A 17,577-nucleotide genomic window follows, 5' to 3' on the forward strand; every position below is an offset into this window, starting at 1 on the left:
AAGCCACTGTTATTTCTGCAGGTTTTTGAAAAATTATAGACTTAAACCTAACTTGAACTCTGATAATGATAACATTCTTTTTTATTTATTTTATATATATATTTATTTTTTTATTTTTATTTTTTTTAGCATAACAGAATTCATTGTTTTTTGCACCACACCCAGTGCTCCATGCAATCCGTGCCCTCCTTAATAGCCACCACCTGGCTCCCTCAACCTCCCACCACCCCCCGCCCCTTCAAAACCCTCAGATTGTTTTTCAGAGTCCATCGTCTCTCATGGTTCACCTCCCCTTCCAATTTCCCTCAACTCCCTTCTCCTCTCCATCTCCCTATGTCCTCCATATTATTTGTTATCCTCCACAAATAAGTGAAACCATTAACATTCTTTTTTAAAATGTTCACTTTACTGATTTGAATAGTTGCTAAGACTAATGAAGGGGTCAAAAATACTGTTTTCTATTTTCCTCAAGCCTCTCCATAACCCCATGGGTAACCCTGGCATTTATACTCAGATGATTAGCTATCACTAGGTGCAAAAAAAAAGTTCGAGTGCAAATATGTGAGGGCTGAGAGAAGTGAGGATAGGATGATAGGGGGTCCCAATCAGAGGTCGCAGGAAGAAGCCACTGGAAGGCAGGAGGGGTGCCCCAAGCCCCCCTCTGTGCTCAGGAGAGCCTGGGTGACTCTTGGAGGGGGTGCTGGCCCCCACACACATACCTTTCCAGAGAGCAGTCCCATCTTTATACTATTTTATAGACTGGGCTTTCAGAATAAAGTTGCTGCTACTAAGGAAAAAAAAAAAAGCTTTTTTGAAATTGAAAACCACTGATGCTGTCTACCTCCTCTACTTTCCTAAGTCAGAAAGGTTGAAACAGCTGCTCAGAATCATGTGGCAAGGGACTTTTGTAGCCAGGAGAAGAAGCTGCTCTCCTGGGCAGGGTTCTATCCTCTACCCTCAGAAGCCCCCACGCTCCACTTACAATCCCACAAACACATCAGATAAGGTCAACTCCAGGCTTTCCTGTTCAAGAGAGGTTAACAGATCAAGATCACCAGAGCTAACTCTAGGTGATGGATACATACACTTAACTTCATTATGGATCAAGCTTAAACCCTGGGTGATCTAGCCCAACTCCCACCAAAACCTCATCCTCAAATCTCAGTTTGGCACCATATCCCAAGTTGATTTTATTTTAAAGACACGGCAACAATTTTATGATTTCAGATACAACGTAACTACAGCCTATTCCAATGCAAAGTAAAATCTCATCAAATTTAATTTCATAGTGAAGATTCCTATCAAGCAGAAGAAACAGAAGTCAGCATCTCATTCCAGCTACTCATGCCTTCAATAGTACCAAGCACAGATTAACTAAAACAAGTCTATTAGAAGAGAGTTTGCGTTTCTCTGATCGACCACCCTCCATCTTCCTGCCACCATCTGCCCCTCACAATTTTCCAGAAGCACACTATCATGCCACACCCACCTTTCCAATTCTCTTCTCCAGAAGGTCTCTCTAGCTCTGGAAAAGAGCTAGTCTCAGGGACCTGAAAGCTCAGTATGACTCCATGACAGTCCACAGGCCAGCTCTGCCCACTGCTGTGATGGTGTGTACCTTCCAGGGATGTGCAGCCAGGAAATGACATACACAGGTGGCGCCCTCAGGCTGTAGAACCTGCCTGTGCCCTTACCGAGATGCCTACTGTGGCCCTAAGCCTCTGTAACAGGGACTTGCGTACTTCTGTGTTCCTACACAAGCTGAGCACCCACAGGTTCTCAACAAACCTTTGAGGATGACCAGATCCCACTCTAGTGTCATGAAACTACAACGTACACACACCTGTGAGGACATACCTTGATGCATCGCCACACACATAAACTGCCAGCTACCTCACATACTCCCACATACCTAGGTTTGTGTATTCAAACTATCCGAGGCTGCCAAATAATTGCTAACAACCAGCTGCATTATGTCAGCACATGAGATGCACACCTACTGTGTGTAGAGCGTGCATCTCACCAGGAACCACCCTGCCTGCCAGAGCACTCTCTGCAAGGACCTGGGGGAATGAAGTCAAAGCTCACCTCTTGTATGCAGAATGGTCGTTCTTCACGCTGCACTTCATGTTCTTCAGTTCATCCAACACAGCAAACATGTTAATGAACTTGCCCAGTGTGATCAAGTAGGCTTCAGACACAAAGTCCTTCCTTCTCTCCGCATGGCACAGGCGCCTCACCTCCCCACAGAATCGCTCAATGGCATTTCTCTGAGCAGAGGAGTGGAGGGCGTAAAGGCTGTTATCAGTGACGGTCTAACTCCATGCCCAGCTACAAGCATGTTATCTGGACTCACTATTCCTTTTTCATGAAATACCCACCCAAATGAGTGGATTTTACAGCTCAGTTAAAGAGACTTGTCTCTATAAAGTAATTTCCACATGCCTTTGCTCAGTGACAATCATCATTTATTTTCTACTTTACCAACTACATCCTAAAACAAAAGAATTTGGTTGATTATACAAGCAAAGTTACTGAGAAAAATGCTCCAATAGAAGGTCTACAAATAGACGTTTTAGCACTCAGAGGTGCAAAGGGGTGTTAGGGAAATTTTTCCTCTTGACAACCCCGAAGATAAAACAAAAATTCTTCTAGTAAGTTCTATCTTCTTCCTTTCCTGAAGAATCTATAATAAAAACTTCATACATGTCCAAAATAAATCTTTAAAAAACTATCAAATCTCCTTCCTGTGGCTACTCTGCCTAACCAGCGGGCCAAAGGAGCCAAGGCAGAGCAAGAACCACTAAGTGGACAGTTAGGAGAAGCTGAGAGAAAGAAAAGACCTGAAAAACAAGATGAATAAAAAGTATGAATTAACAGAATGACAAACGCATTTAGAACTAATAGAAAACAGTCCTCATGGAGGAAATACAAATTTACTCGCAAAGAGACAAGAGAAGTGAAACACAAAAGAGGTATTTATTCTAGAAGGGTCAGTAAAGCTTTAGACTGACAAAGGCTTTGTTCCTTTTTGTCTCAGAAGCTGTTATGGTTGCTTTAATTCACATGCATTTTGTTTAGTAAGTCATGGTGATGGGTGAGAGTGGGCCAGATTCCTACTTCTCTGCATTAAACTCCTAGGATTATTTCACTGTTTTACCTGGAAGTACATAAAATTCATCAGTTTTGTGACCTCAGGCTCCAGGACCTCTACGGTTTTCTCATAAATTTCCACTCTATTAGGCTGCTCGTTACATTTCACCTAGGAATAAACAAGTATGACATAAAGAGGCTTCAACTTTGCTAGAAGTGAGAGGGCAGGGCACTGTTAGGGCAGAGCCAGCAGTGCCAACCCACTGTAGGGTGGAGTGGGGTGGGGTGGGGGATAGGGCTGGTGGAGTGGGGGTGTGGTCTGGCTGAGATGGGGGGAACCAGAAGGGTAGGAGCATTGTCTGTAGTGGGAGAGGGGGGCTGCACAGCCATCAGGGATGGAGTGAGGCATGGCTGGGATGGGGACACCTGTGGGATGGCCCGAGAGCAGCTTCTCCAGGTATACAGCATGACCGCGTACTCTTGGCCCTCCTCCAGCATTTCATTCTGCAAGAGAATGAAATTTACACAGGGCAAATCAAAGGTAAGCAGGAAAACAATCGTAAAAAAGGAGATGCCATTTTGCTTAAGTCCAGAGGCATAAACTATCCTGACTCTCACTTTGAGGGATAGACAAGTACCAAGAACTGTACACACCAGACAGTTGGTAAGAAGCTGATGATGCTGCAGTGCAGCACTGAAGCCATAACGCCCGCCCAAAACGCTCCCGTGGCTTCCCTTGGCTGGAGAGGAGCCAGCATGCCCCAGGGTACCTGCCACAGACACTATTCCTCAACTCCACTCACCCCTAAACAACCTGCTGGCACTGCAGACCTGAAGTTGAGAACAGTATAGGGTAGATTTGCACAGGGTCTTCAAGGCCTTACCACTAGGCTACAGAGAGCCTTTGGGCTCATAAGACCGAGGCAACTCTGTCATCCCTAGTGTAGGGGAGGAAAAGCTATAAGTATTTCTGCAGCACTTAAAATCCAGAGAGAGTATCCATGCAAAGACTGCCATTATTTTAAAAACTGCTTTCGGGGTGCCTGGGTGGCTCAGTGTGTTAAGCCGCTGCCTTCGGCTCAGGTAATGATCTCAGGGTCCTGGGATCGAGTCCCGCATCGGGCTCTCTGCTCAGCGGGGAGCCTGCTTCCCTTCCTCTCTCTCTGCCTGCCTCTCTGCCTACTTGTGATCTCTCTCTGTCAAATAAATAAATAAAATCTTTAAAAAAACCAAAAACCAAAAACAAAAACTGCTTTTGTGTCTACTCCTTCCACATTGTTTTCTTTGGCAAAATGGTAAAAGGTGCAGAGATATTCTAAACATGTCAACTATATTTCACCATGTTCTTGAGATCCTTTAAAATGTTTACAGCTGGGGCGCCTGGATGGCTCAGTGGGTTAAAGCCGCTGCCTTCGGCTCAGGTCATGATCCCAGGGTCCTGGGATCGAGCCCCACGTCGGGCTCTCTGCTCTGCAGGGAGCCTGCTTCCTCCTCTCTGCCTACTTGTGATTTCTCTCTCTCTGTCAAATAAATAAAATCTTAAAAAAGAAAAAAATTTAAAAAAAAAAATGTTTACAACTTTTGACCCAGTAACTTCACTTTGACAAATCTAGCCAATGGGAATGTGTTTGGAACGATATTCACCACTACATTTTTTATTACAAAGAAAAAAGGGAAACTAAGTAAACATGCAAAAATAATTAAACTGAGGAAGTTTACAAAATGGGACTTGACAGCTATTAAAAATTACTTTATCTGGCACATTTTCATGACATATGAAAAGTTTATGAAATCATTAAAATATCTACCAACAGTGTAATTCATTCATGCAATCTGAATCACATTTGAGTGTATTACCGCTTGTATGAGTACAGATATAAATAATGAGAGAGAACGGACTCCCTCTAAATGCTGACAAAGGTTTTTTCTCTTTGTTTCATCTACAGATGGCTCAATATTCAGAAAGAACATTTATTATTTTTATAATAAGAAAAACAAAGCCTTCTCTAAAAACAGAAGGCATTTTCATCCACTTTCTTCTCTTTTTTCTTACTATATACCATATCAGGATAACACCAAAAAAGTGTACATTTGCCATCACAGGTACTCTTCCCCCAAGGAAAACAAAAACATGCAGAAGGAATTACCATGCTAGAATGGACAGTCGCCTGTTCAATATATCTTGCAATACCAGTAACAAATGCATTTCTGTCTTCAAAGTTAGTGTTGAAATTTGGCTGAAAGGAAGAGAAAAACCATCATGTGGAGGTCAGCATTGTAGGTAGTGCACCCCACTCCTACCCAGCACAAACCTGGTAGAGCAGGGAGGATGGTGGGGGCTCAATGCAGGGCTGCTGGTCAGGCAAAGGGAGCTCTTCCAGGAGGTCCACATTGGACAGTGCATCCTCCAGCGTCACCTGGGCCGCCATCTTGGCCTAGAACAAAACACAAAGCTACCTGAGCTGTGAGGAAGGATGGAGATACTCTGACAATCATTCCAAAGTGGGGAAATCAGACCCCCACTCGCCTGACCCCTCTCTTGAGGGCAATGGAGATGGCTGAAGTGATTATGGCCAATCTCTCCTAGGCTTGCTCACAAAGGAGTCATGATGTAGCCTCTTCTGGCCTCCAGGAATGGACCACCACATATACTGTTGCTTCCTGTCACCCTTCCCACCTTGAAGCCATTGTCCCTAGTAGGATCTCTGGGAGGGTCTGACAACCCCTCATGGAGCCAGAGGAGGGAATGTCCTCTTCTTTCAACAGTTTGTCTGCCCCAATGAAGCCAGCACAGCCTCCAAGGGGGCAACAGTGCTTCCCTGCCTACAGACACTTCCCAGATGGTTCCTCTAAGCAAGGTTACACACTAATGATAAAGATGGTAAAGGTCAGAGCTCTTCTTCCAGGGACAGACTGTAGGGACTACTAAGGTGAGTGACGAGGGTCAACATGAAAAAGGGAGGGAGCTGTTGGCAAAGGACAAACAAGGCCCCGTGCAGGGAAGCATAGAAATTGAGGTGGATGTCATCTAAACACATCTGTGCCAGCTCCAGGGGAGAAGAAACAGCACACACCAGCCTGCCTCCTGCTGAATGCTGCTCTGACCCTGGATGGGATACAGGGAGTAGTAGCTCCATTCCCAGAGGCAATACAGCAAGAAGCTCTGACCCCAGATGGGACATGTGGAGCCACTATATGTATTGTAAGGAAAGAGTAGCAGGCAGGTTAGCGAGAACACTAAATGGAAGAGGTACCCAGTTGTTCTTCCCAACACTGGGCACCAGACAAGGTGTGGGTGTAGAAGTGCGTGGCGGAACTAGTTACTAAACCCCGAGCTATTGGCTAAAGAACAAAAAAGGGAACCCCAGGGCACTGGAAAGCCCCAAGGACAATGTGGAGGGGAAGAAATCTCAAAACAGCAAGTCCATAAAGTTGCTCATGAACTTTGGGCCCACCCCCAAGCTGTATGTGTATGAATCTGATCCTCTCACACCACAACCCCTGAGACCACAGCTGGCTCCCAGATGGCAACAGGCGTCACTCATGGGACAGACACAAATGGCACTGCAGAGGCTCTGAAACAGAACTAACACCAAATCATACCCCAGAGAAGGCAGGTCAGAACCATAGCCTAAATTGAACCAAGTAGTTTGCCTGCTAAAATAAAAAATCAGCATTTTCCCAGGACTTAAGATGCAGAGTCCCATTCCATAATATCCACAATGTCCAGTTGCAGTCCAAACTACTCAGCACACAAAAAACCAAGAATGTCTTAACTCCTATAGGAAAAGATGATTAACATATACTGACAATGAAAGAACACAGATATTACAATTATTTAGCAGAGTTTAAAGCAATGACTATGAAAATGCTCTGACAAATAATGATAACACTCTCAAACTGAAAGAAAAAACAATCAAAAGCAAGGGAAAAAAAGATACCATATAAAAAAAATTAATAGAAATTTAAAAACTAAAAAGTACCATACGAAAATTTTAAAAACCCCCTACACAAGCTCAAGGCAAAAAAAGATTCCATGAACTTGAAGACAGAACAATAGAAATTATCTAATATGAACAATAGAAAAAAAGGTTGGAAAAACATGAGGAGACTTGGGGGACCTTTGGTACAAGAGAAATGGCCTAATATTTGTGTCATTAGAGTGCAAGGGGTGTAGAAAGTGTGTGAAAACAATGGCCAAAAACCTCCTACATTTGGCAGAACACCCATGTATGAATTCAAGAAACTTAATGGATTCCAAAAAGGATAAACCTAAAGGAATCCATACCAAGGGCACCTGGTAGTCACTTGAGCATCTGCCTTTAGCTCAGGTCATGATCCCAGGGTTCTGAAATCAAGCCCTGCATGGGGCTCCCCGCCCAGCAGAGAGACTGTTTTTCCTTCCCCCTGTTTGTGCCCCCCCCACTCACTCACTTTCACTCAAATAAAAAATCTTAATTAAAAAAAAAAAAAAAAAGAAAGAAATCCATACCAGACACATCATAGTCAACTGTTATAAACTAAGTAAAGAAAAAAAACCATCTTGAATGAATAATCACAGGGCTACAAGGCACAGCATAAGGAATGGTCAACAATATTGTAATACTGATGTATCGGGACGGATGGTAGCTATACTTGCCGTGAACACAGAATAATGTAAAAAGTTGCCAAATCACTAAGTTGTACACCTGAAACCAGTGTAATGTTGTGTGTCAACTATACTCAAATTAAAAAAAAAAAAAAATTGACTGGTGAAATAAAGAAAGAATATTTTGGAAACAGAGAAAAAATGCTTTATTACCTAGAGAAGAACAATTTGAATGAGGTTTTCTCCTCAGACACCAAGGAGACCTGAGAAAGTAGAACGACACTTTTTAAGTCTGCAAGAAGTGTCAACACAGAATCCTACAACAAATAAGAATATTCCCAGATGAAAGAAAATAAAAAGGATTCATAGGCAACAGGTTAATCAAAGTTCTTCTAGATAAAAGGGAAGTAATATCAGAAGGACTTGGGACACAGAACAAAGCAAAAGCAATCCAAAGGTTTAACAGGGAGCAAAGAGAATAGACTATTTCCTCCACAGTTCTTTAAACAATGTTTAGAGGTTGAAATAAAAAATTAAAACACTAATAGGGTTTCACTGATTATAAATGTAATATGTAAGAGAACTATGACATTAGAGGGGAGGCAAAAGGACCTACATGATATAAGATTTTTACATTCCACTTGAACTAGTGAAATACTGATTTGAAGTACACCAAAAGGTTAAGCTTATGCTTTATAAACCCCAGAGCAAGCAAAAACCAAAACAACAACAACAAAAAACACCACCAACAAAAAAACAAACATGAAAAGCAATATAACTTATGAAACGATCATATGTAATAAATTATAATGGAATACTAAAAAATGTTCAGACAATCGAACAGAAGGCAGGAAAAGGAAGCAGAGCAATGAAAAAAATAGGGATCCTCTCTCTGCTATTTAAGGACATAATGAGAAGTTGCAACATACAAGAGGTCCTCTAAGTCTGTGACCAATTCCAATATGTGGCTTTTTCCCCCCCCCCATCTTGTAATTCTTTTTTTTTTTTTTTTTACCATTTTTTTAAAATTTTTTATTTTTTATAAACATATATTTTTATCCCCAGGGGTACAGGTCTGTGAATCACCAGGTTTACACACTTCACAGCACTCACCAAAACACATACCCTCCCCAATGTCCATAATACCACCCCCTTCTCCCAAATCCCCTCCCCCCAGCAACCCTCAGTTTGTTTTGTGAGATTAAGAGTCACTTACGGTTTGTCTCCCTCCCAATCCCATCTTGTTTCATTTATTCTTCTCCTACCCACTTAAGCCTCCATGTTGCATCACCACTTCCTCATATCAGGGAGATCATATGATAGTTGTCTTTCTCTGCTTGACTTATTTCGCTAAGCATGATACGCTCTAGTTCCATCCATGTTGTCGCAAATGGCAAGATTTCATTTCTTTTGATGGCTGCATAGTATTCCATTGTGTATATATACCACATCTTCTTGATCCATTCATCTGAAAATAGAACTGCCCTATGACCCACCAAGTAATTCTTGAATACCAACTGGGTGTCCTACAATTCAGCTTAATTCTGACACTATCTACATGCAGACAGCATCAGATCCCACAAGTTAAGGACTCCAGTCCTACAAGGCTGCTCCCTCCTCCACTTCAGATACCAATCAAAAGTCTGGGTTCTCTAGTGTGCTTCTGATCAACCAGCCATAAACCAGCGGTTCCCATGACCCCCCTCCTTGGGTTCAATTAATTTGCCCGAGTAGCTCACACGACTCAGGAAAATGTTCTACTTACTAGATCACCAGTTTATTATAAATGATGTAACTCAGGAAAAGCCAGATGGAAGACAGACAGAGGGTAAGTTATGAAGAAAGGGTGCTAAACTTCTATGCCCTCTCTGAGTGCTGTACACTCTTCTCAAATGTCCACATATTTCATCAATCCAGAAATTCTCTCAACTCTGTCCTTGTGGGCTTCCTTACATGAGTAAGAACGACTGATTAAATCACTAGTGGTTGGCAAAGGATTTAACCTCCAAGGTCAGGAAGGTGGAAAAGTTCCATCCTCTAACCACATGCTGCATCTCCTGACAATCAGCCCCCCTCTTAAGGGGCTTTCCAAAAGTCACTTCATTACCATAAACTCAGGTGTGGCTGAAAGGCGTTTGTTATGAATATCAATATCTTCATTACCACTTAAGAAACTATTAGGGTTTTAGGAGCTCTCTGTCAGAAACAGATAAAGACCAAATACATATTTCTTATTAAAAATCAGAATGTTGGGGCGCCTGGGTGGCTCAGTGGTTTAAAGCCTCTGCTTTCGGCTCAGGTCATGATCCCAGAGTCCTGGGATCGAGCCCCACAGCAGGGAGCCTGCTTCCTCCTCTCTCTCTCTCTCTCTCTGCCTGCCTCTCTGCCTACTTGTGATCTCTGTCTGTCGAATAAATAAATAAAATCCTTAAAAAAATAAAAATAAAAATCAGAATGTTATAGACCCTCACCAGACAAGACCATGCTGGGTCCTTGACACCCTGATCTGAGACTTCTAAGCCTCCAGAACTGTGAGAAATAAATTTCTACTATTTAAAAAAAAGTGTGTGTGTGTGTGTGTGTGTGTGATGTCCAAACATATCAGGAATTACACTGATTATATATATATAGCTGGCAGAAGAGTAGGAGACCTTAGTTTCATCTAATCCCAGGAATTCAAGTAGATAGCTATCAAATCATTCTGAACTCAACTGGAGAACTAAAAAAAGAATAGCTGCAACTCTACAAATAGAAAAGCGACCACTTTATACAAGAATGACAAGATGGAAAAACTCACCTCAAAAAAGAGAACAAGAGGTAGTACTAACTGCCAGGGACCTAATCAGTATGGACATAAGTAAGATGTCAGAACGAGAGCTCAGAATAACGATTATAAAGATACCAGCTGGGCTTGAAAAAAGCACAGAAGACAGCAGAGAATCCCTTTCTGGAGAAACAAAAGAACTAAAATCTAATCAAGTCAAAATCAGAAAGGCTATTAATGAGACGCAATAAAAAGAAATGGAGGCTCTAACTGCTAGGATAAATAAGGCAGAAGAGAGAATTTGATATAGGACACAAAATAATGGAAAATAAAGAAGCTGAGAAAAAATAAGACAAACAACTACTGGATCATAAGAGGAGAATTCAAGAGATAAATGATACCATAAAATGAAACAGTATTAGAATAATTGGGATCTCAGAAGAGGAGACTTAAAAAAAAAAACCTGAACAAATTAAAAGCCAAAGATTGTCAGAAAGGATGAAAAAATCCTCAACTATATGCCAGCTATAAGAAACTCACCTCAAATATAATGACATATGTTGAAAGTAAAAGGGGAAAAGATAGACCATGCAAGTACCAGTCCAAAGGAAGCTGGAGTGGCCACGTAAGTAGTAAACTTCAGAGCCGAGAAGACAACCAAGGATAACGAGGTGGACTGCGCAATGACAGAAGGTCGTTCACCAGGGAGACAGAACAAGGCTCAATGTGGATGCATCTAATAGGAGAAAGAGCTTCAGACTACATCAAGCCAACACCAACAGGACTGAAAGGAGAAGTAAATCCATAAGTGCACTAGTGACAGCAACAATTCTGTCCTTGACAGGAAATCAGCCAGAACACAGAGGAACTGAACACTGGGAGCTAGGGGGCCTAAATTGGCATTTACACAAAACTCCTCTTGACAAAAGATCTCTACTCTGTATGTTTCTAACTAGAAATTTAAAATGTAGCAGGTAATTTTTCAAAATATCTGGTCCTTTTACAGACAAGGAAAGCAGCCTTTTAAAAACTTCCATGATCAACTTCCTTCTATTATCAGGACTTCCCATTCTGCATACTTAAAAAAGAAGACGCCCAGGATAGCAAAGCACTGAGTAGGCAAGGGCTGGTAATCGCCCTTGCCACTGCCCTTGCAGAGTCAGTGTGGGGAGTCCCAGTGATGGCTTTTGAGGCACCAGGCTGCCAAAGGACATGCCTCCTACGGATCCAGCCCTGAGTCCCACTTACGGCCCTTGGCATGGCTGGAAACCATGCTGTGCCAGAAGAGGCCTGGGGGCTCCTGCAAACCTTCCATACCCTCACACCACCCATGCGGTCACTGAGAAAACTAGTCAGGCCAACCACCTAGGGCAGCTACACTGCCCATGTGACCAGTCACCTTGGCCTCCTGCCCAAAATGCATAGGACCCTTCCTCCTCCCCCTCCTCTGCCCAAGAGAGACTACCCTTAGTAGGGGAAGAGGTAGTGCAGGAGGCTCACAGACAGGGTCAGTGACACACTTAGGTCACATCCAAGGAAAAACATAAATGTTCAACTTAATCCAAATAAGTACTTAAGGACACTTTTCTCATATAAAAATAGCAGTTATTTGTGTGGTACATACACACAACGAGATATAATTAATAAGGAAGGAAATTTTCACAAAGGCTACAACATGGATGAACCTTGATGACATCATGCGAAGTGAAATAAATCCGTCACAAAAGGACAAATAATGTATGGTTCCACTTATGTTAGTACCTAGAGTAGTCAAAGTCACAGAGAGAAAGTAGAATGGTGGTTGTCAAGGGTTGGAAATGGGGAGTTAGCGTTTAATATGCAGAAAGTTCCCATCTGGGAAGATGGGAAAAATTCCGGAGAAGACAGTGGTGATGATTGCACAATACTGTCAGTGCACTCAATGTCACTGAACTGTATGCTTAAAAATGGTAAAAATGGTAAATGTGACCTTACAATTTTTAAAAATCAAGACCAAAAAAAGTAGCAATACCTATTGTACATAAATCAGGAAATATGGAAAAGGGAAAAAAAAAAAGCCATAATCTCCCCATCCCCCACAGAGAGAAGATAATATGATACAAGCTGTTTTGTAAGCTGCTTTTTTCTTCCCACTCCCATAAAAATGTCCAAGGTGTTGAACATTTATCTGCAGCACCTTTTGCACTTTCTGTGGACCACCAGCCAAGGACCTGCTATAGGTCACTGCTGTTCTTTCCCATCTGTGACATTTTCATATTTCATCTTTTTCAGCCATAAACATCTCCCTAACAAACACTCTGCCATGTGGAGCCCTGTAATTGCCATGAACACACATGCACACACACACACGCACATACAAACCTAGGACCACAGAAACACTCCCATGTCTCTCCATCCTGTTCCTCTTCCACAAATGCATTTCTGCATGGCTTCTGCCTCAACCACAGTAAGGAAAGGTGGAAACAGTCAGCTCTGGGTCCAAGCTTCCAAAGTCTTGGTCCTGACTTGTTCTTTGACACCTCACAATTCTACCTCCAAGATTTCTTTTAAATCCATTTACTTTCTCCATCTCTAATTGCCACCAACAAATTCTATCCATTTCATGGGTATCACACTACTCTAGAAAAAAAGTGCACACTCAGTGCAACCACTCTGGCCACAGGTACTCGCCCCTTCCTGTCTCATCCCCTCAGGCCCACTGGAGTTTTCTCCCAGTGTGACATCTGCCTCGTGGCTGCTGGTCCCCTTCCCTGCTCACTGCCAATGCTGCTGCCAGCCCCCACAAAGCTTGTTGTGTCCCCAAGACCAGGGACCCCATCTCCCTAGCTATCACGTGACCCATGGGGCAGAACCTCCAACTGCACCTGAAGGAGTGATGAGACTTTCTAACCAGCTTCCACAATGTCAAAACCCCAAACCATAATTAAATGACTTATCTGGAATGGTACTCAACCATGCCAGCGCTGCCAGGTGGGAATTTACAGTTTAACAACTCCATCTCATTTCTGTCTTCACCAATTCAGCTCACATGAACATGTACAGAGGTGTACACCAGTTGGGGGTCTGGTGTACAAAGGGAAGAACATGTGGGAGCAGAGAGTGAAGGCAGCCATCTGCAAGCCTAGGACCTTGGAAGGAATCAACCCTGCTGACATCTTGATCTCAAACTTTCAGCTTCCATTAACTGTGAGACAATACATTTCTGTTGCTTAAGCCACCTGGTCTGTGGCATTTGTTCCAGCAGGCCAAGCAAACTAACACAGAGCTGAGAATGAGTCAAGAATTGGCCCAACAGGAGAGGAGTCAAGAGGGTAGAGAAGTAGCAGGCTGAGATGACATCAGGTAGCAGGAGATCAGCTAGACAGCTTATCAAACCATTCCGAACACCTACAAATCCAACAGGAGACCGAAGAGAAGAAGAGCAGCAATTCTAGAAACAGAAAATCAACCACTTTCTGAAAGTAGGACCGGTGGAAAAGTGAACCCAAAGTAAGGGAAGATAGACCATGGGGGAGGGGCCGGCTCCCGGCAAACAGCTGAGCAATGGAGCACAAAATCAGAACTTTAAAAAGTCTGCTCCACTGAGGGACATCGCTCCAGAGGCTAAGCCGGGGTGAAACCCACGCAGGGACAGCATGGTCTCAAGTCCCGTGGGGTCACAGAAGGATCGGGGGTGTCCGAGTGTTGCAGAGCTCACAGGTATTAGAGCGGGGAAGACGGAGCTGAGGAGTGAGCTCTTAACGTGGAGTTACCTTAAATTGTGATCCGTGGCACAGGCCACTGCTCTATGAGCAGGGACCCCACAGGATCCAGGGAGACCCCCCTGGAAGGGCGAAGGGATCTGCAGGGTTTGGAGACTCCTGGCGGGGCTGTGTGCCAGAGACAGAGATGCCTGGTCACAGGCTGTGAGCTCAGAGCGCAGCCGCTGGAGGCCAGGGAGACTGGCGTGATTAAGGGCTTTTCTCCCAGGGCGCACTGAGGAGTGAGGCCCCAAGCTCTCGGCTCCTCTGGACGGGAGATTGGAGGCTGCCATTTTCATTCCCATCCTCCAGAACTCTACGGAAAGCGTTCAGGGAACAACAGCTCCTGAAAGCGAACCCTAGCAGATTACTTAGCCTAGCCCCTCGTAAGAGTGGTGCAATTCTGCCATGGGCAAAGACACTTGAGAGTCACTACAACAAGCCTCCCCAACAAAAGATCAGCAAGAAATCCAGCCAAGACCAAGTTCACTTACCAAGGAGAACAGTGGAATTCCAGAGGAGGAGAAAGCAAAGCATGGAATTCATGGCTTTCTTCCCATGATTCTTCACTCTTGCAAAGTTAATTTTTTTTAATTTTATTTTCTCCTTCTGCTAAAATTTTTTTAACTTTTACTCTTTCCTCTGTTAGTGTTTTTTAATGAGTTTATCTTAACAATAACTTCCATAAAAAAAAAGAATCTTTCTTGGACCTTCCTTATTATAGTCATATTTTATCCCTCATTGTATCTAATTTTACTTTTTGTATACACATAGGGTTTTTTCTTCTAAAAAAATCTGGGATACAACTTCTTCTAATAAAGCAAATTATATCCTAAATCTAACACAGGGCTTTGTTCTAGTATCCAGCCTGAGCAAATTCTCTTTACTTTCTTTTTCTTTATTCTCCCAACCAACTTACCTTACCAACTCCTTTTTTAGAAATTAAAAAAAAATTTTTTCATGTTTATAGTCATATTCCATCCCTTCATCATGTTTACCCTTATATATGTTTTTCATTCTTTAAAATTTGGGGAGGCAGTTTCTTCTAAGAGACCAAAATACTCCCCAAATTAGGTGGGTGACCCAGTTCTACTCACCAGTCTAATATATATATATATATATATATATTTTTTAAATATATTTTCTTTTTTGTTCTTTAAAAAAAATTTTTTTTTAATTTCTTTTCACCCCCTTACTTCCCCCCCTGATTTGGGGTCTCTTCTGATTTGGTTAAAGCACATTTTCCTGGGGTCTTTGCCACCCTTTTAGTATTTTATTTGCTCCTTCATATATTCTTATCTGGATAAAAAGACAAGTGGAAAAACTCACCACAAAAAACAAAACAAAACAAAAAAAACGCAGGAGGCAATACCGAAAGCTAGGGACCTAATCACTATGGACACTGGTAATATGTCAGATCTAGTGTTCAAAATGATTATTCTCAAGGTGCTAGCCAGGCTCAAAAAAGGCATGGAAGATATTAGAGAAATGCTGTCTGGAAAAATAAAAGCCCTTTCTGGAGAAATAAAAGAACTAAAACCTAAGCAAGTTAAAATAAAAAAAGCTATTAATGAGGTGCAATAAAAAATGGAGGCTCTTACTGCTAGGATAAATGAGGCAGAAGAGAGAATTAGTGATATAGAAGACCAAATGACAGACAATAAAGAAGCTAAGCAAAGAGAGACAAACAACTACTGGATCATGGGGGAGAATTCAAGAGATAAGTGAAACTATAACATGAAACAACATTAGAATAACTGGGATTCCAGAAGAAGAAAAAGGAAGAGAGGGGAGCAGAAGGTATATTGGAGAGAATTACTGTAGAGAATTTCCCTAGTAGTGCAAAGGGAACAATCATCAAAATCCAGGAGGTGCAGAGAACCCCCCTCAAAATCAGTAAGAATAGGTCCATACACTGTCATCTAATAGTAAAATTTACAAGTTTTAGCAACAAAGAGAAAATCCTGAAAGCAGCCCAGGTCAAGAAGACTGTAACATAAAATGGTAAAAATATTAGACTGGCACAGAGTTATCCACAGAGACCTGGCAGGCCAGAAAGAACTGGCATGATATAGTCAGAGCACTAAATGAGAGAAAAACATGCAGTCAAGAATATTATACCCAGCTAGGCTATGCAGCCAAGAATACTATATCCAGCTAAGCTATCATTGAAAATACAAGGGGAGATTTAAAAAAGTTTCCAGGACAAAAAAAAAAAAAAAAAAAAAAAACACACACACACAACAACAACAACAAAAAAAACCCTAAAAGAATTTGTAAACACCAAATCAGCTCTACAGGAAATATTGAAAGGGGGCCTCTAAGCAAAGAGAGAGGCTAAAAGTAGTGGATCAAAAAGGAACAGAGACAATATACAGTTAATAGTCACCTTGCAGGCAATACAGTGGCACTAAATTCATATCTCTCAATAGTTACCCTGAATGTTAATGAGCTAAATGCCCCAATCAAAAGACACAGGGTATCAGAATGGATAAAAAAAACAAGACCCATCAATATGCTGTCTAATAGAAACTCATTTTAGACCCAAAAACACCTCCAGATTTAAAGTGAGGGGGTGGAAAACAATTTCCCATGCTAATGGACATCAAAAGAACGCTGACGTGGCAATCCTTGTATCAGATCAATTAGACTTTAAGCCAAAGACTATAATAAGAGGATCTTATTATAGTCCTTAGACTATAGACTATAGACTAATATAATATATATATTATATACACTATAATATATAATATTATATTATATTATATTATATAGTCCTTAGACTATAGACTCAAAGGGTCTGTCCAACAAGAAGATCTAACAATTTTAAATATCTATGCCCCTAACATGGGAGCAGCCAACTATATAAACCAATTAAGAACAAAATCAAAGAAACACATCAACAATAATACAATAATAGTAAGGGACTTTGACACTCCCCTCACTGAAGTGGACAGATCATCAAGCAAAAGATCAACTAGGAAACAAAGGTCTTAAATGACACACTGGACCAGATGGGCATCACAGATATATTTAGAACATTTCATCCCAAAGCAACAGAATATACATTCTTCTCTAGTACACATGGAACATTCTCCAGAATAGATCACATCCGGGGTCATAAGTCAGGTCTCAACCAGTATCAAAAGACTGGGATCATTCCCTGCATATTTTCAGACTACAATGCTCTGAAGCTAGAACAAGAGGAAATTGGGAAAGAATCGAAATACATGGAGACTAAAGAGCATCCTTCTAAGGAATGAATGGGTTAACTACGAAATTAAAGAAGAATTGAAAAAATTCATGGAAACAAATGATAATGAAAACACAACGGTTCAAAATCTGTGGGACACAGCAAAGGCAGTCCTGAGAGGAAAATATATAGTGGTACA

At 41.9% G+C, this 17,577-nt stretch overlaps 1 protein-coding gene across 1 annotated transcript in view; it reads right to left on the minus strand.

Moving 5' to 3' along the window:
- The window catches only part of CYFIP1 (cytoplasmic FMR1 interacting protein 1), a 120,897-nt gene that overhangs the window by 69,606 nt on the left and 33,714 nt on the right, over positions 1 to 17,577 (minus strand). Inside the window, exons 2-6 of the mRNA XM_059371743.1 lie at positions 5,406 to 5,528; positions 5,241 to 5,330; positions 3,520 to 3,597; positions 3,161 to 3,262; positions 2,089 to 2,270 (exon numbers count right to left, since the gene is read on the minus strand). Coding sequence (XP_059227726.1) covers positions 2,089 to 2,270; positions 3,161 to 3,262; positions 3,520 to 3,597; positions 5,241 to 5,330; positions 5,406 to 5,522 — 569 coding nt within the window. The 5' untranslated portion in view covers positions 5,523 to 5,528. The remainder of the gene's footprint in view (positions 1 to 2,088; positions 2,271 to 3,160; positions 3,263 to 3,519; positions 3,598 to 5,240; positions 5,331 to 5,405; positions 5,529 to 17,577) is intronic.

This window comes from Mustela nigripes, chromosome 13 (assembly GCF_022355385.1).
Source record: "Mustela nigripes isolate SB6536 chromosome 13, MUSNIG.SB6536, whole genome shotgun sequence".
Classification (NCBI taxonomy): Eukaryota; Metazoa; Chordata; class Mammalia; order Carnivora; family Mustelidae; genus Mustela; species Mustela nigripes.